We start from the raw sequence: 20,564 nt of genomic DNA on the forward strand, positions 1-20,564 counted from the left end.
CAGTGCATTATAAGATGTTAAATGTAAATTTGCCAATAAAGTTATGGAAAACAAAGTTCTTTAAAGATTTTCTCAAGCTGTAAACATTGAACAGAGCTGCAATTGGCATCATCTGCAGAATGTGGAAAGGCAGAAGTACCCATTGGTAACCCTCACAGTTCGCTTCATACAGTTGTCTCTCAAAAACCTATTACAGTGGAGCCTTGGTTTATGAGTAACGTGGTTAACAAGCGTTTTGAAAGACGAGCAACTTTTGTTTTAAAATTCTGACTCAGTTTGCGATTGTTGTCTTGCAAAACGAGCAGAATTCAAACTAATGGGGTGTGCAGTACCACATTTGGCCAGAGGTGCAGGGGCGTCGGGGACACTCAGAACATTTCAGAGCCGTTCAGAAATACTAGGAATCACTCAGAAACACTCGGAAATACTCCATTCCCGAGTGTTTCCGAGTTCAGCCGAGCTGTCCCAGAGTATTTCAGAGGCTCTCCGGCACCCCCCCACCTCTGGCCACATGCAGTATTGCATGTAATAGAAGTCAATGCGGAACAAATTATCTTTGTTTCCATTGACTTCTATGGGGAAACTCGCTTTGATATGCGAGTGCTTTGGATTACAAGCATTCTCCTGGAATGCATTATGCTCGTAATCCAAGGTTCCACTGTACCAATGTGTAAGGCCTCATGTACACTGCTGCTGTCAAACGGACGTTTAGGAGCAGTTGGGCACTTTCTTCAACTGCTCCTGAACTCTCCTCTATGTTATTTTATCAGTACATGTACACAGGGTCGTTTATAGAAGTTTCTAAGCAGTTGAGTTTAGAGGCTTTTTTTAAAACACAAAAAAATGGGTTCAGAAGCGGAGTTTAGAGGCATTTCAAGCACCAAACGCTTCTAAACACGTTTCATTTACAGGCGGTTTTTATTTTTGGCTATTTTTGGCTTCTAACACTTCTAAATGCAAACGCGGCAAACCGGACGTTTTAAACATGGGTTAATATCTGTCAAGTTAAATAGTTCAGGAGAGGTTGTGAAAATGTCCCGTGTACATGAAGCCTAAATGCTCATACACACAATCAGATTGTTGGCCAACAAAGCTTCAGACTTTTGTCCGAAGGGCGTGTGCCAGGAACTTGTCTTGCATACAAACGGTACACAATTGTCGGCCAACAAACACGAACGTAGTAAGGTACTACATGGAATTTCAGCTCTTGAGTGCCACCATTTGGGCACCTTCTGCTAATGTTGTGTTTGGTGGGCATGGATTCTGAGCATGCGTGTTTGTACTTTTGTGTGACGGACTTGTGTACACACAATACGAAAATCTGACAACAGACCGTTGTCAGCCAAAAATTTACTAGCCTGCTATCCAACATTTGTTAGCGGAAAGTTGGACGACAATTGTCTGATGGAGCGTACTAACTGTTGGATTTTAGGCAAACAGTCTGTCATCACACAATTCCCTGACGAAAATCCGATCGTGTGTATGAGGCTTTAGACTGAACAAATGAGTTTGAACAAAAAAAACACACACATGAAATTGGGGTAAAAGTATATTTTTTGTTGAGTGCTGGCAACAAAACATGTCCTCTGTCTAGCATACAAAATTGTATCCAAAATAACTTGTATAGTTTTATATTTCAAAGACAAAATGTTTAAAAATTCAAACACATAACAAGTGCCTACTATATGCATCAATTTCAATAATACTGCATTAACACTGGATGCACGGTAAAAAAGGGAAAAAACAAGACAAGACATCTGTTTTATATCTTTAACAACACTGGTATTCATATTTCTAAAGCTACAATTTAAGGCAAATGGTATATATATATATATATATATATATATATATATATATATATATATATATATATAAAATTAAAGTATAACATTACATTATTCCTAATGCTGTTCACAGCTTTATGTTCAAAGAAAAAAAAAGACCATAATAAAAAGTGACAGTGAGTGTTAAGCTTTCCAGATGGCATACACCTTGTTTATCCAAATGCACTGCAAATGAACAGGACATGATGGACTTGATAAAGCTGGACAATGAGGAAAATGTGACGACCCATGAATTACTGGAAGAAGCAATGAGAAGAAAAGCAATAGAACACAGAGCTGAGGGGTACAGGCAAGACAACAATAAGGAAAGAATGTTTGTACTGACCCTGCACTAACAAATTGCACAAATAATATGCAGACGCAATGGATGTCAATAAGCAGGTTGATCGTGTACTGTATAAAACAGCTGCAATTCATGCTCTGCGTAAAATATACTGTGTGGAGCTAATCTATATACAGAGGCAGGCCAGCTATATCACAGCACTTATTATACATATTATATGCAGAATATAATTCTTTAGAATTTCATAATGCCTCCACATGAAAAATGTTGATGCTTGCTGCAAATTCATGCACCTGTTTTCAACAGGTACACAAACTTGGGGTAAACATCGACATTTGTCCTGCTGAGGCGCACTGGGCCAACGTATACAAATAGACACTACATCCTTAGCGCTGCTGAGAACTCTCCCTGCCGCTGCAGCTGTTACGCAGACAGAGCAGCAGCTTGAGAGGTTCCCCATCAGGTCTGCTCCCCTTGTGATTGACAGCAGGCAATGGGCAGATTTCATAGCCCAGAGACAGTCTGCTATTGGCTATGAAATCCACCAACTACCTGCTGTCAATCACAAGGTGAAAGCAGACCTGATGAGGAACTAATCCTTCAGCTTCACCATCAGACCCTGCCCACTGTCAGCATCACTGGTTGCTAGAAGCCTCTCAGCTCCAACAGCATCCTTGACAAGCAGTGATAGGTGTGTGGGGAAAAGGGTATCCGCAGCCCTGATACAAAGGGCAGAGAGACAGGCATGTTTTGCCACAAACTTAGAACTGGACTTAAAACACCCCCCCTTCTTACCCCGCAGCCTACTGGGACAAATCACAGGTCCCAGAAGACTGCGGGACCAGTCACAAAGCTCGGCTCGCACATGTGCAGTTGGAAATCGAGGCTTCACTGCCATTTTCTTTTAGTTAAGATGCTTGCACCTGGAGCCCATTGAAGAATGGGCTCAGGTGAGGATTTTATGGGAGAGACTGGAGCTCTTCTTTAATTACCCTCCTGACCCCAATAAACTCATAGCCTTCCAGGATCTGTACCAGGTCCCTTGAAGATAGAGCTTCAACTCTGCATAAAATAGTAGGTAAAGTAAACGGAGTTTGCGACATAAGCCCAATATAGTGGTGATCTGGCTGGAGGAAGTGCCACTGAGGAGAAAAATTTACCAGCACACTCACTACAAGTCCCATCTACCCCGTAGTCATTGTTAACCTACAGTCCCTGGCAGGGATGATGTGGCTATGCAAGCACAGCCACAAACCGCTACGCTTAAAGTGATTGTAAGGGTAATATATATATATTTTTTTAAAATAACAAACATATCATACTTATCTCCACTGTGTACATCGTTTTGCACAGAGTGGCTCCGAACCTGCTCTTCTGGGGTCCCCCGGCAGCCCCTCCCCACATCAGATAACCCCCTGGGAGAAGCGCTCTCCCAGGGGTGTGCTCCCGAGTCCAACATTCAGAGTCCATAGAGGTCGAATGCAGGACTCGGCCCCGCCCCTGCGTATTTGGATTTGATTGACAGCAGCAGGAGCCAATGGCTGCGCTGCTATCATTCTATCCAATCAAAAGCCAGGAGCCTGTGTAGAGAGAGACAGCGCGTCCCGCCAACTGAATGAAGGAGTTCAGATAAGTAAAACGGGGGGTTTGGGGGCTAGGGTGCCGGTGACTGCCAGGTGTTTTTTTCACCTTAAAAAAAAAAAAAACACAAACCTTTACAACCCCTTTAATTTACACCCTAAATGTAGTTTTAACATGAAACATGGTATAAAATGTGGATTGTGTCTATAATAATAATAATAAAACTCCCCCCCAAATGGCTGCTTTAACGTTCCCCTACAAAAATCAGCTCTACATGCAGTATTCACATTGTGACTACTCTGCAAGAAGTTATGGCATGTTTGAACCTTAGAGATAATAAAATAAAAATATAATGTCTGTCATGCATATAAGTGTCTCTTCTTTTATCCCCTGCAACTAGATTTTTTTTTCATTCAATCCTTCTGAAGTAGTATCAGTGACTGAAAGAAAGAATCTTATGGTTTGATACTACTGACAAGAGCTATCCTTACGCCAGATTTTTTAAGTTACTTGCAAGTTCTATTTCTTAAGTATTAGAAATACACATCAGCTTATTCTTTGTTATGCCAGCCCATATTTACAGCACTCAGCAATTGTACCCGAGAACTCATTAGCCCATACTACGGATATACTTACATGCTGGAAGGGGAAGCGCATCCAAACAGATAGCGGGGAAGCCATTTTACTCCGTGCACAGCCAAGGACTACTGTGGAAAAAAATAGAGACAGAAAGAACGACATACAGGTGCAGGGCTAATGTGCTAAACATGGCCCAGGGATAGGTAATGAAATTAAGGCTTGAAAGATTCACCACATAAATTAATTGCATGAATCATATACTTGGCTTTCTTCTCCACGTAAAAATATGTCTAATTATATGTAAAAAAAAAATTGTATAAAAACAGTGCAAGAGTTTAGAAATCAATATACACAGCTATAACCAAACTAGTAACAGTTGGGCTAAAGGCAACTAACCTATCAATTTTATGTAGGTGGTTTCTAATCAGGTGGGTTTCCAGCTGTGCTACCAGAATGACTGGATACTCACACTTCTATCCAGCCCTGGAGGATCAGGGCTCAACCACAGAGAAATCAGACATTCTGTGGGCTGAAGAAATTATACAATTACAATGCTACACATCGGGAACTGATCAATGCAGCTGAAATTCAGCTCACAAAATGGCTGCCTGCACTATGAGTAGGCAACAATTCACATTAAGGCTGACATTCCTGAGATAAGCCATGGTTTATTTGACAATATCTAAACTACAGTGTGAAACATGGCAGAAAAAATTTGCCCACTAATGTTAAAAACTAACTGAAAAAAAAATCTTAAAATTTCATTTAAATGTGCAATACAGACACAGCAAAAGCAGCACACAAATAGACAACAAGAGCATGATTTTCCAAGAACTTATGAATGAATGACCAAACATAACGAATGGTTAGGAAACTGGTTTATGATCAGATTTCTGGCCCTACATCTATAGCGTAGCCTATAGGCTCTAGTGTTCCTGGTCAGTGATATTTGCATAGTGGTCTTTTTCATTCCTAATGCTACCCAGAGCCATGTTTAGTTAGTGAGAAATAAAATCAAACACTGCCCCCATGATGGTAATATCAAGTATCAAAGATGCATATTGGATGCATTCAAGCACGCTCGGCTTACAAGCGATGGGAACAGCTGCAGGCAAAGTGGGATGTGCATTTCTGAAGGGGGGTTGGGAAAGGGGAGTGATCCAGGTGAGCTTGTGAACAAGAAAAGAGACAGGCTACCTAGCTATGAGCAGAAAGGATCAGGTAAAACATCATCAGAAGAGAAAGAAATCCAGAAGTCAATAGGTAAACATGGGTCGCCACTTCTTGGAATGTATCAGAAAGGGTAAGGAGCTGTCCAGAAAAAATGGCATAGAAAGAATATAAGACACAGTTTAGTAATTTTTCTTACCATGTATGCCAGTACAACATCTGCTTGGGGTGGCAATGTGGACAGCTTACTCTTAAACTTGAAAAGAACAGCAATGGATAGAGGTCAAAGAGCTCCTTCACACACATACATACACACATCCTGCCCTCTGAAGTAAAATGTACAGAAGTAAGGAATACTTAAAAATACATTTATTGTTGCTCTGTAACACTTTTATAAACCAGGAAGGTTCTTGTTGCTTTGTAAGCCAGTTGCCTTGCCTAACCATAGTGCACCACAAGGAAAAATTTAGGCCCAGGACACAGAAAATAAAGCAAAAGCATGAAGCTGCTGCAGTAAGCCAAGACTTACAATGCTGCCATAGCACCCTCTCTATAAAAAATAGAATACAGGCTTATTGACAGGAAAGTGGGATTTTTTTTCTTTGCTGTTATATGCTTACAGTTAGCAGCACCATTAAAAATCACAAATTTGTCAGTTTCGTTTTGTCAGTACCATCTTAACCAGGGTAAAATGTTTTATATTACTGTGATGTCAAATTTCAGCAAATTAGATGTGCGAAGCTGAGTGGAACAATTTACACTGGTGTTTTAGGGGAATTAGAGATGGTTTTCTAAGACAGTTTTAGCCATATGAGCAAACTATTTACAAATTAAATGGGAAATCAACACAATATGTAAATACCTAGTGAAAAAAAAAATCAAGGATGATTTTGTTCAATGTTCAACTGAATTTTATAAGTGGTAGTCACGCTTAGACTGCTCATTAGTCAGCTGACTAAAAGCGGCCATTGTCTGATGTCCGAAGAGCAGTCCTGTTGAGGGGTCCATTCTAAATACATGCAGGTAAAATCTTCAAGGATTAGATGGGTTTAAGCCAGCAGGAGCAAAAGTGTGACTGGCAAAGGCACACATTTTTTGCCATTCGGAGCAGACCAGGCTTGGCAACATTCACTTCCCAGCAACAAAACAAAGAGTCCAAATGCACGCAGTCTTTCCCACGTGCAGCCAAACATGATGTGTTTAGTGAGTAATTAGTGATCTGTGTCGAGGAACACAAATGGCAGGGACACATTACTGCAAAAAGCAGGTGAATGGCAGGGCATCCTGGGCTTGGCACACTTTATGTGAAGCTTGCGCTGTAAGTTAAAAGAAAATAAAAACAAAACACACACAAAGGGGGAGACATACAAAAAACACTCACATTAGAAATGGAAAACTGGAAATTAAAGAAAAAGTATAAAACAAAACACAACAAAAAGAGAACCATTCATCTTTGGAGAAGATGGTCCTATCTTGATCATATTCGCATTGCACAAAATACACACAAATAAATATCATCAAACCAAGTACATTTATGGTTTATGTGCCAAGCTCCTACATTTATTGATATATATTTTTTACTACACATCAGTGGCTAGATGCCAAAACGTTAAAAAAGGTTTAATATATAACTGGAAGAACATTTTGACCAAACATTGCTAGCTGTCACTGAAAACCAGGGGAACAATGGCGAAGTGTCACAGAAATACGGTACAGTAGGAAAAAAAATGAAGACTTAGAAAGGGAAGTGAGAAGAGATGGGGATAAAATGAGAAAGAAGAGAGACAAGAAATGAAGACTGAGGAAAGGGGGGAAGGAAACAAAGTGGCGTAAAAGATAAGAAAAATAAAAAGAGAAGAAAACTTTAGATACAGAGTAATCTATGTGAGAGCTTGACACATATACCAAATGGATGGCCTTCCATAACGCAGGTGTAGAAAAAAAATTCTGTTAGTACAGCATGAAAAATAATTGCTTAAAACAATGTAAACCCTTGCATTTTTTATAGTAATATAGTGAGGCTTTATATACAGTAATAAATATGTTGCTCTTTTAGGATTTTTTTAATTTTAATTTTTTTTTTATAGCTGCCAAGCAGCACGTTGGTAGACAGACCGCTACTCTCACACACACAAGCAGTATCCATGCTGCCAGCACACAGTATTTTACTTCTTGCTACAGCACTAAGTAGCTAAAAATCCTAAAAAGCCATGATACTTATTACCATATGTAAATCCTGACTGCATTACAGCAATAAATGCAGATGGTTCAATTTGGCTTTAATAACAATACCCACAGTACAGTCAAGAATAATAAAAAACAAATTGCAAATAGTTAAATAGCATTTAATATGTAACGCTTATGATTTTTGATAAAAAAAAAATGATTATTTAAACCAATGATTACCCCAAAGAAGTGCCCACGTCATTTATGATGATTTCTATAAATCCCGCAAATACCCAAAATAGATTTGATTTCCCATTTTAAAAGGATTCTGTTAGTAACTATCCAACATATTTACACTTTATAAAGGAAAAGCTTTCTTCTGAATGCTGGGATCAGCACCAAAAAAGGGGAGTCTCTGATTTAAATGATCTGCTGGTACATATTTCAGTAACTTTTCAGAAATTAAAATTTCTACACAAAGACTAAGCATCTATTAAATGTTTCATTCCATTGAGTTAATTCCAATTGAGCATAACATAACAACAAGTAATTCCTTCTGACAGCCATGGTATAGAATAATGTTAAAACTGGCAAACAGACATGTTTATAAATATACTGAACATATATAAATGAGCACATCTAATAATAAAATACATGCGTCCATTCCTACAGGTATTCTAACTTTGTACAAGTTTTACGTCACCAAAAAGATAAGAAAAGCCAGTTCTTTTACTGTTGGAAAATATAAAAACAAACACTACACGGGGACTAGAACAGTGAAAAACGCAAGAGGGGAAATGATAGCTTCTCATTTTGGCCTAGCACACAATATTTATTTAAAAAAAAAAAAGAGCCAGGCCACATTTAAAGCCAGCGGCTTGTACCTTTACATCAGGGGTCTCAAACTGACGGCCCTCCAGCTGTTGCGAAACAACAAGTCCCATCATGCCTCTGCCTGTGGGAGTCATGCTTGTAATTGTCAGCCTTGCAATGCCTCATGGGACTTGTAGTTTCGCAACAGCTGGAGGGCCACCACTTTGAGACCTCTGCTTTACATGATTTTGCACCTACTCAGCAATGTTATAGACTACCTAGATTAACCAGACACCTAGTTGTGACATGAGAACAGTATTCACTGTTGTACACCAAGCCAAATCTTCAACATAATTGAGTTTATTGGGTCTTAAAAAAAAATAAAGTCTGCATTATAGCTTTATATATTAAAGGCCATGTTACAATGAGACAAGGGTCTCAGTGCAAAGAAAAGGCTAATAATCAGTATTGGACTGCATTTGTTGTTGTTCACTCCAGTAAAGTACTTGAGCTTACACTAGTGATAGGCGACATACTGTAATGCAACTATCTTCACTATTGTATTTATTTTAAATTTGCCAACTAATTACTTCCTATTTAGCATAAAACAAGAACTTGGACCTCTGGTTTACAAGTGGAGTTTTTCAAGTATTTCCTGACAACTTTTATTAAACAAAGATTGAAATGTTTAATTTAAAACAAGTAACTTCCTTCTTTGGACACACATTTCTGCATATCCTACAGAGACAACTGAGTCATTTTTGATGTTCAGGAGATCAAAAGAAAATGAGAAAACAAGTTAGTTTAAGAGTTGTTAGCACATGCTTATATACACACATAAAGGAATTAAAATGTTACTAACGAAAAAAAGGGGCAGTAAAATACATTTCCTGGCATACAGACGGGACACAAGCTTTTTTAAATCATTACAGCTGGGTTATATGCCGGTACCTCCAGTTTATTGGACACTAGGAAAAAAGAAAAGTTATGTAGAAAAGAAAAGCTGTGTCATTTTCAGCTAGCCTAGTTTTGTAGTAAGCAGTAGAAAGATCATAAGAACAGAAGGGAAGACCATGTGCCCAGTATTGTATTCAAGTAATCAGATTTTACTGGCAAGTCAAAAATCCTATCCTCCCGATCATACATTAAAGACACAGGCTTCTTTAAATCATTATGACTGGGATGTCCAAAATGTAATCCAACTAAGGGGTGGGGAACACAGCAAATGATGCCAACTGGTCCAGACGTCAACAGGTCAAGAGGTGCTTAACAGGCTTACAGAGCAGATTGTAGCACCTTAGATCTGAAAGAGACAGTAGAGGAGGCTCGAATATCCACCTGGTAAAACTTAAAGTGTAAGTCCAACCTATCTAGACCTGTAAAGAAGAAATCAGCCTACATACTTTTTTTAAAGCCGATCAGGTCCCCAGCGGTAGAAGCTCTGCAGAGGACACGGCCGACAATGGCTGTGAAATGAATGGGGAGTGACGTCAGCCATAGAGTTATAATGGGGCTTCTGTTGTCGGCTGTGTCCTCTGCACCCGCCTCCACAGCGAAGCCGCCGCTGACACCTCAGCATAGGATGGGCTTCAAAAAAGGTATGTATACTGATTTTTTCTTTACAGGGCTAGATAGGTTAGTGTTATGCCGCGTACACACGGGCTGACTTTTCGACGGACTAAGTCTGGCGGACTTTTCAACTGACTTTCCGAATGAACGGACTTGCCTACACACGATCAACCAAAGTCCGACTTATTCGTACGTGATGACGTACAACCGGACTAAAACAAGGAAGTTCATAGCCAGTAGCCAATAGCTGCCCTAGCGTCGGTTTTTGTCCGTCGGACTAGCATACAGACGAGCGGACTTTTCGACCGGACTCGAGTCCGTCAGAACGATTTAAAACATGTTTCATTTCTAGGTCCATCGAACTTTTGGGAAAAAAAAGTCCGCAGGAGCCCACACACGATCGAATTATCCGACGGACTCCGGTCCCCCGGACCAAGTCTGCCGTAAAGTCCGCTCGTGTGTACGCGGCATTAGAATGTGGATGTCTGTAGATGAAGGGATTTTAGTTTTAGGGTGGACTTCTACTTTAAAATGTGTGAACAGAAACCTAGGTGGCCACCTTGTAAATCTGAGAAACTGATGCCTGATGCTGAAAAGCCCACAAAGCACAAAACTATATGGTAGGGTGTACTTTAATAGTGAAGGGAGGAACCCTATCCTTCAGGCTGTAGTGTTTATGTGTCTGATCCACCTAGCACTGGTGAAGCGAGAGGCAGGGAGACCCTTACGCAAACCTTTAGGAAGCACAAAGGAGGATTGCAATTTCCTAAAAGCAGCAGAAGCTGAAAAGTAAATTCTCACAGCTCTGCACCACATCCAGATACTGGGGAGAAATTTCTTTCAGATGTTTCAGAGTTAGGCAAAGAAAGAAGATCATTATCCTGATTAAAGTGATTGTAAACCTACATTTTTTTGTAACCAATTGAAGATGGATGATTTATCCACCTTCATGACCAGGCAATTTATATATATATATATATATACTTTTTTTTACTTCTATAAAACATATCGAATAAAAAAATCGAATTTCTTCATAAATTTAGGCCAACGTGTATTCTGCTACATATTTTTGGTAAAAAAAAAAAAAATCCTAATACGCGTATATTGATTGGTTTGCGCAAAAGTTATAACATCTACAAACTATGGAATATATACTGGAACTTTTATTCATTTATTTTTATACTAGTAAGCGATCAGTGAGTTCTAGTGGGACTGCGATATTGCGGTGGACATTCTGACACAGACATTTTGACACACTGTGGTAACCAGTGACACTAAAACAGTGATCAGTGCTAAAAATATGCATGGGGTTAAACAGCTAGGGCAATCAAAGGGTTAAATGTGAGCCTAGCCAGTGTGTGTACTATGTTTGGTAATTTTTACTAAGGGAAGGATTTTCTTTCTCTGCATCCATCTCTTCACTCCTGTCAGAAGGAAGCTCTGCCTTTTGCATTCCCCGACACCCATTATTTGGCTTCTGCTATGACAAATCACAGCAGAAGCGGCATCTGCCCCCTAACTGAAAGTGCCAGATCAGAAAGTGCCAGATTGCCAATTCATTTAAAGGATGCACATTAGTGCTGCATATGGAAGGGTACACAGAGCATTTGCCAGGAGCTTGAATGTGTGTAAACACCAAGTCCTCCTGGGTCAATTCTGTGCAATGAAGTTCACAGGAATGCTCTTCTCAATTATGTGGAGTAGGCAAGGAAGAGAATCTGGATGGGCAGAAAGGCATAGATCAAGTAGCACTTATTTCATCTGAGTATCCACTGCCAAAACACAAGGTTCTCTGTACTTGGCACAAACTGGTCCAGTTTGTTGCTGAATTTGGAATCCAAGAAGTCCACATCTGGTGTCCTCACCTGTGGATAAGGGCATGAAAGACCTCTGGATTAACAGCCCCCTTCCAGCGGATCCAGCCGCTGATGACTGAGACAGTCTGTGGACGGTGAAAAGGGCCAGAATGTAAGGTTCTGCCAAAGAGAGGATCAATTTCAGTTCCCTTAGAGCAGCAAAAGTTTTTGTGCCTCCTTGTTGATTAATGTAGGCCATGGCTCTGGCATTGTCCAACTAGATTCTCATTGGATGTCCTCACAATAAAGGATGCCAGTGTTAAAGGGACAACTAAATTGCCCTGAGTTTCAGAATGTTTACTGAAAGGTGGGGTTCCTCCGACAAGCAAATCTCCATTACCAATAGAGTTTTGAGGACTTCTCCCCAGCCAGAGAAGCTGGCCTCAATTGTGATAACCTTCTACAAATCTTGAGGAAAGGGCCTCCCTAACTCCAGCGCTGGGATGGAAATTCACCATGCTAGAGTGGGAGAGTGAGAATCTTTATAGAAGGTGGCATGTCTCAGAAAAGAGGTCCATTACCTTAGGACACTAATAAAAAAACCGAGGCTAGCTATGAGTGGGAGTTTATATAAGCATGTCCCTGCATCTTTTCTTTTTTGACAATGTCCAATCACTTGGCGGTAGCTGCATATACAGCCATGGCCAAAAGTTTTGAGAATGTCACAAATATTAATTTTCACAAAGTCTGCTAACTTAGTTCTTAAAAAGGCAATTTGCATATACTCCAGAATGTTACGAAGAGTGATCAGATGAATTGCAATTGATTGCAAAGTCCCTCTTTACCATGAAAATGAACTTAATCCCATAAAAAAAAACATTTTCACTGCATTTGTGAAGAAGACTTCAGGGCGCCCAAGAAAGTCCAGCAAACACCAGGACCGTCTCCTACAGTTGATTTAGCTGTGGGATTGGGCACCACCAGTACAGAGCTTCCTCAGGAATGGCAGCAGGCAGGTGTGAGTGCATCTGCATGCACAGTGAGGTGAAGACTTTTGGAGGATGGCCTGGTAAGAAGGGCAGCAAAGAATCAACTTCTCTCCAGGAAAAACATCAGGGACAGCTGATATTCTGCAAAAGGTACAGGGATTGGACTGCTGAGGACTGGGGTAAAAATTGTTTCTCTGATTAATCCCCTTTCTGATTGTTTGGGGCATTTTGAAAACAACTTGTCTGGAGAACAAAAGGTGAACACTACTATCAGTCCTGTGTTATGCTAACAGTAAAGCATCCTGAGACCATTCATGTGTGGGGTTGCTTCTCAGCCAAGGGAGTGGGTTCACTCACAATTTTGCCTAGGAACACAGCCACGAATAAAGAACGGTACAAAAACATCGTCCGAGAGCAACTTCTCCCAACCATCCATGAACAGTTTGGTGATGAACAATGCCTTTTCTAGCATGATGGAGCACCTTGCCATAAGGCAAACGTGATAACTAAGCTGCTTGGGGAACAAAACATCAAAATTTTGCATCCATGGCCAGGAAACTCCCCAAACCTTAATCCCATTGAGAACCTGTGGTCAATCCTCAAAAGGCGGGTGAACAAAAACCCCCCAGAAATTCTGACAAACTTCAAGCATTGATTATGCAAGAATGGGCTGCCATCAGTCAGGATGTGGAAGTTGATTGACAGCATGCCAGGGCGAATTGCAGAGGTCTTGAAAAAGAAGGGTCACTGCAGCAAATATTGACATTTTATAGAAACTTAATGTACTGTAATTGTCAATAAAAGCCTTTGACAGTTATGAAATGCTTGTAATTATACTTTAATATACCATAGTAACATCTGACAAAAAAAAAAATCTAAAAACATTGAAGTAACAGACTTTGTGAAAATTAATATTTGTGTCATTCTCAAAACGTTTGGCCACGGCTGTACTGTAACCCAGTCATAATAATTTAAAGAAGCCCGTGTCCTCAACTGTATGATAAAGAAATGTGAATACTTTAGATCTCTCACCAAAAGTTCTGTAACAACTCCAAGTTTGTAAACCTAAAAACAGGCAACAGGCATTGCTGCTATTTCCAAAACTCCTTTTTCCAATGGGGTCAGTTCACAACATAGCCTTGCTGTAATGTGTGGCAAAAAGAAAAATACTGCATGGAGTCATTTTCATTGCAGCAGGTTGCAATGCAACGACCATCGCATTGCAACTGCGTTAAAGAGAACTGTATTGAGGTGTCAATAGTTCTGTAAAAAAATTAAAACAGCATGATGCTCCAGGATCAGTGCATTTGCACGGTTTCCCACAAAGCTCACCAAGGGCCGTGTGATCAGCATGACTTGCTATGGCTTGGTGTGAACAGGCCCTATCGCACAAACATAAAATAACATGCACTTAACTACTATGTTGAGCATTGAAGTCTCACAATAAGTAACACTGTCTTTATAAAATAATAAAGACAATAGGGTAATATGGCGCACTCTGGATATGGCAGTTTGTAACTGATAAATGGGTATGGATTAAAGTGGGCAGTAAAACAAGTCTGCATAAATCAATGAGTCCATAGTGACTTCTGGCTTTTACCTACATGAGTAATATGTATAACAATTGTGCTGAACAAAAGACATAATGTTTGTGCATTGGAAAATTGTATAATTATGTTTTGTTTTTTTGGGAAATAAAAACGTTTTAATAAAAAAAAAAATCAATGAGTCCATGTATGGAGAACAATGTGCTGTCCTTGGAAGGCTGCCAGCTCAAAAGTTAGAAGAATCTCTGGAACATACGAAATTCAAAGAACAGCGCCTTCTAAGTGTAGCAAGGCAGCCTGAAGAAGGAGCATGCATGCTCTGAACGTGAGCACCACCTGATGACCTTTTCCCCAGAAGTGACGTTGTCACCATGCACAGTCGATCATTGCTCCAGCTACCTGGAAGCGCTGTGAGCCAACAGTGTGGCCGGAGGACGGCCAGATCACAGACTTCCATCACAGCCAGTGGCATCACCCGGAGACAGAGCGGATTAACACATTATATACCATGCTGGAATATTACTCTCGTTTGTGAGTGTTTCCATGTCTATTTTTACTATTAAATTACCTAACTTGCTACACTTAGAAGGCACTGTTCTTTGTTTTTTCATAAAATGATAAAGGTTATTATTAGTAATAAGGATTAAGAAAAAGTGCCTTGTAAGCCTGAGGATTTGTTGTTCAGAAACAAACACACTGTGGGGAATTTAGTAAGACCGGAGCACAAAGAATCCGAAGCAGGTGTGTATGGCAAACAATCAGCTTCTAAATTTCATTTTTAAAACTTAAAGTGGAACTAAAGTCAGTAATACTCTTCAACAGTCTGACGTACTGTAGCTCACCAGTATCTTTCACCCGGCTATTTCCAGGTGTCAGACTGCATCCGTTTTCACCAGCCAGTACGGGATGACATCACTCGTGCACTTGCACCGGGGTTCAGTCATTCCAGCACACAGGATCTGTGCCGGAATGTAAACGGAGTTGTGCTTGCGGGGCCCAGTGTACATTCCAAAGAAGATTGCAAGCAGACTGCCTGCTCGGAGACTTTTAAACTGAGACTTTAGTTTCACTTTAACTGAACTAGATAAAGTTAGAAGCTGATTGGTTACTATGCATAGCTTCTCCATATTCTCATTTCTCCAGTTTTAGTAAATTTCCTCCTTCTGTCTGTTGGTAGATTTATATGAGGGGCTGTTTAGGATCCGATTATATTTTCATGGATATATAAGCCCATGGGTAGCGAAAAAGCTACTGCAAAACAGAGCAGTTTTGCAGTAGCCTAAACTATGTAAATGTATTGCAGTAACTAACCACTTATTTTGTGATAAATACATTACCGGAATATGTTAGCAGAAACTTGATCAGTTCTATATTGCTCTTCTATGAGCACTTAGGTAAAATGTTACACCTTATCTGTTCTCCTGTCTGTTCAAGATGTAAGCCCCGTACACATGGGCAGAATATTTATGTGTGTATGTCGGTCTGTCCGACAGAAGCCGGCCATTCAGACATGTACGCTGGAAAACCAGCATCCGACCGACTCCCGATAAGATCGGAGTGTTCTGGCTGGGGGGGGGGGTTGGGGCATCCCCCTGTCAGAACACAACAGCTCAGCGGGGGAGATCACTAAACTAACCTCAGACTAATGCTCTGACGGGAGCAGGCAGTAGTAGTAGTAGTGTGCACCCGACTTTAGTATAGTGAAAAATTTGCCAATTCATTAAAGTAAAATTGCAACCTTTTTAAAAGAGAAGTGCGGGGATGGAAAATAAACATTTATACTCCCCTTGATGGGTTCTACACCAAGAACAGAGCAGCTATTGCCTCTCCAGTGCTCACCGAAGCGCCGGACTGTATTCGAGGGTAGCAGCAGCTGGCTCCGGCTCTCAGCTGCCAGCTGAGAGGTTAAGCCAGTTGCCGGTTGAGCTCCCTGCAGAGCCTGGAGCGTCTCTGTGAAGACAGTCGACAGTGGGCTTTAGCCAGCTGTCGGTTGAATCTGGATCACAGGAGTGCAAAACTAAGTGCATTCCTGTGTCCCAAAGGAGAAGCATGGCCATACTTCTCCTTTAAAGCGTTTGTTAACCCAAAAAAAAAAAAATATGCTGCTCCTGTCCCTTTAATGTGAAAACTGCAGCTTGGTGATTTTGCTTTTTGCCTTACTTCTCTGACTCTCTTACAATACCTGTTTGATCCTGCCAGCTCCTGTATTCTCCCCTGAGAACAGACCATGATTATCATGGCTGCTGAACCAAGATACCGTGGTCTAAATGCGTGTCTGCGTCATCCGCAGATCTCCTCTTTCCTCTCTGCCTGTTTTCAGCTCCCCTCTCCTCCCTCTGCCTGTCAACATGTAGTCTGGAGTAAGAAAGGACGATCTCCTACACTCCCAGACTAGGGCTGCAACTAACAATTATTTTCATAATCGATTAGTTGGCCGATTATTGTTTCGATTAATCGCTTATTCGGTTAATAACCTTAAAAAAAGTGTGGTGTATAATTTAGTTAATGTGTAAAGTTTTAAAAAAAGGTAATTTATTCTTAAATGTCTCTATGCAGTGGTAAATATAAATAACCAACTATATGGTTAGGGAGCAAAATATCGAATCCACTCTGAGAATAACAGACAGAAGAGATATACTGTATATACTATTAGAAAAGATAAACTGTATAAACTATTAGAGGAGATATACTGTATATACTATTAGAGGATAGATACTGTATATACTATTAACTCTTTCATGACTAAGCCTATTTTTGAAATTTGGTGTTTACAAGTTACGAGTTACAAGAATTTCCATAGGCAACGCTTTAAATTTTTTTTATGGTTACCAGGTTAGAGTTACAGAGGAGGTCTAGTTATTGCTCTCGCTCTGACGATCGCGGCGATACCCCACATGTGTGATTTGAACACTGTTTACATATGCGGGCGCGACTTCCGTATATGTTTTCTTTGTTGCGCGAGCTCGCGGGGAGCTTTAAAAAATTTTTTTTTACTTTTTAAATTTTATTTAATTATATATTTATAAATTGTGTTGAAAAAAAAAAAAATGTGATGACTTTTATTGCTGTCACAAGGAATGTAAACATCCCTTGTGACAGTAATAGGTGGTGATAGGTACTCTTTATGGAGGGATCGGAGGTCTAAAAGACCCCCAATCCCTCCTTTGCACTTCAAAGTATTCAGATCGCCGAAAACGGCGATTCTGAATACTGTGTATTTTTTTAAAACTGGCGCATTGGCAGCCGAGTAAACGGGAAGTGACGTTGCTTCCGTGTTTTTGATCAGGAGGCTGGAACGAAGCCACCCACGGCTTTGTTCCAGCCAGCCCCCAGCCGCCGGAGGCGGCTGATTGGTCACCGGGCCTCCCGTTCGATCGGTAAGAGCGGCGGGAGGGGGCGACGTCCCCTCCCGCTCCTCCGGTATAACAGCTGAGCAGCTTTTAGCCGCATCGGTTGTTATACTCGGATAGTCGATCGCCCGCTCTAAACAACGGTACCGGGATGATGCTTGCAGCTGCGGGCATCATCCCGGTAAAACCCTGGAAAGCTGAGTACGCACATCTGTGTACGCTCGGCGGGAAGGGGTTAAAGGGTGAATCTGGTAACTGATCACCAGACTCAGTGATCAAATTTTTTTATTAAAAACAAAAACAATGTCTTCCTTCAAAAAAATTTTTATTTGAAGAACGTTTGTTCTTTCATTCAGCGAATGTACAAAGATTTTTCGTCTGAATATTCTCGTCTGAAAATTGATCGGTGTGGCCAGCATAAGGCTCAGTACACACCTATGCAGTTTGCTTCTGATCTGTTTCTATTTCTGGAGTGCTTTTTGATTTTTGTGCACGTTATTTTGCTGTGATTTGCGTATTTGCATTTTTTTTGGCCAATTTGTTGTTGGGCAGATTCAAAAACATAAATTGCTGCAAAAACGCATTACTTGCTTTTCTGCAGCTTCTCTATTGAAGTATATTGAACCAAAAAAAGCATGGTTTTGCCTGAACGTGTCCCATAGGAAACCATGTAAATGAACTGTAGTTCAATTCTGCAAAAAGCACCAAAAAACACACATAGATGTGAACCAGGTCTAAGACGTTTAGTAACATAATGGGGTTAAAAAAAACGAAAATTAGCCCTTTATCGTACAAACAAGCAGATAATCACTACTGTAAGGGGTTAATTTTTTTTAGTGTAGAACTGTGAAAGTAATATTTGCAGTAGCGATTATTTGCTCATTTTGTACTATAAAGGGCTCATTTTTTTTTAACCCATTATGTTACTGGCCGATTAATTGATTATGAAAATAGTAATCGATTAATTTCATAATCGATAAGTTGTTGATTAGTTGTTTCAGCCCTATCCGAGACACACCCCTCTCTGCCCCTCTTCTCTCCCCTCATACACACTGCATTGACGGCCAAAGGGATGAAGATTAGAGATTCCTCTTCTGATGTATCTTGCATACGTCAGAAGGAATCGGTGTCCCTCCTACTCAGCTCCCTCCGCTCGGATACGGAGATGAAATAGGACAATTGACAGAACTAAAAAAATGATAATAAAAGGCATTTACACAAAAAAAGAAGATGCTGCTGCAATGCTTAGGGGAACCATATACTGTGTGCCTGATTAACTGGGGGCAATTGAGTTAACAACCACTTTAATGTTTTTCTCTAAGATCTACACATGAAAGAGGTAATTTTACTTAAAAAAATGTATATATATATATATATATATATATATATATATATATATATATATATATATATATATATATATCTTGCTGATAACATCTTGCTGAGGACATACTGATAGCAAGTAACAGTTTCTTTGCAGTCTCTAACAAGTATCCAAGATGCTCCTGATATCCAGAGACCTAAGCTGTCTACACAAAATAATAATATGATTTACTATTGGTGACCTGTCCCCTGTGAATTTTAATTATAGGTTCACTTTAACATAAATATTAAACTTCCAGCTATTTTACTCAACACCTTTGGTATCTCCACAGCCTGATATGTATGCCAAAAAAATAGGATCTTTTACAAAGAAAATATATACGGTAACAATTTAAACAAGCATGCCTATATTTACAGCAAAAACAATTACGAATAGGGGAAACATTTCTGTAACTAGGTGCATTTAAGGTGCATTTAAACTAGTGCCTGGTTAAGTGCAAAAGCTGTGTAGTGCACAAGATCCCTTGAAACTATATATAAAAGATCCCTTGAAACTATATATAAAAACACAGTTTTTTTGAAAATGAGGACTGCACTCAGGTAAAAGTCCTACACAATACTAGTGTAACATGAATGAAGGTTGCACTGCTTAGGGACATATAATAGTGGCAGCAACCTTTGGCTTAGGGTTCTGCCATTGCTATATTTTTCGAAAGTACACCACTGTCTTTTATAGGATACATTGATGGTGTTGGCTATTTAAATATAGGAAGGAACTGTAATGGAGGGAAGTCAGAAACCAAGGCTTCAGTTTAAAAAAATGCGAACACACATGGGAGATTGGCTTAAAAACGAACTAAACTAAACCAACTCTGAGATTTTAGTTTACTGGCATAAGCATTTCTCTAAAAATGTATATACACAGTCCAGTTATCTGGCAGAGTAAGGGTTTATATTATTTATTAACGCCCTAAGGCTAGCTGAGTGCCTGGGAGCTAACACTCTTGAGTGCAAAGTAAAAAAGTAATTTCCAAACAGACAATAGGGCTATTTACTAAAACTGGTGTGTGCAAAATCTGGTGCACTTTTGCATAGAAACCAACCAATATATCCCTCAGAGAACCTGTGTTGGTCCTTGGTGGCTCATCTCTATTGCTGATTGAACTGCAGATGTGGTATGTAACTTCCTAGGTCCACATGGACCAGAAAATCTTGTAAGGGCTTTGTTTCTTATAAATATCCATAGTCTTTCTGAAGGATTTATTTGTACACTGCACACAGTACCACTCAACAATTATACAACCGTTACTGTTGCAAGGAAATCCTGTATGAGCCCTTAGTTCTTGAAACTTATTCTGTTGTGTATGGATTAAACACCTTTACCAGCTGGTGACTAGCTAGCTACCAGAAAATGATGCTAATCGTAGAGGATATTGTCCAGTCTTCCCTATTCTGTCTCCAAATGCAGTATAGAAATTTTTTTTAGAAGCCAAATTGCAATACATGCTATAGTGTAGGGAAAAAGTCAAATGCCTTCTGGTTAAAAAAGCTCCC

At 40.0% G+C, this 20,564-nt stretch overlaps 1 protein-coding gene across 9 annotated transcripts in view; it reads right to left on the bottom strand.

The window, feature by feature from the left end:
- SEPTIN11 (septin 11) overlaps positions 1-20,564 on the bottom strand; it is a 162,668-nt gene that overhangs the window by 22,328 nt on the left and 119,776 nt on the right. The window contains exons 10-11 of one of the 9 annotated variants that reach the window (XR_012235727.1): positions 4,345-6,773; positions 1,537-3,816 (exon numbers count right to left, since the gene is read on the bottom strand). The exons of 1 other annotated variant lie outside the window; for it this stretch is intronic. Coding sequence is in view for 7 of the 8 variants with exons in the window: in XM_073597278.1 (XP_073453379.1) it covers positions 4,391-4,415 (25 nt within the window). In the remaining variant the exon portion in view is untranslated. Of the gene's footprint in view, positions 1-1,536; positions 6,774-20,564 lie in introns of those variants that run through there. 7 more of the 9 variants (XM_073597302.1, XM_073597274.1, XM_073597293.1 and 4 more) reach the window with 7 other exon arrangements.

This window comes from Aquarana catesbeiana, linkage group LG01 (genome assembly GCF_042186555.1).
Source record: "Aquarana catesbeiana isolate 2022-GZ linkage group LG01, ASM4218655v1, whole genome shotgun sequence".
In the NCBI taxonomy this organism is placed as follows: Eukaryota; Metazoa; Chordata; class Amphibia; order Anura; family Ranidae; genus Aquarana; species Aquarana catesbeiana.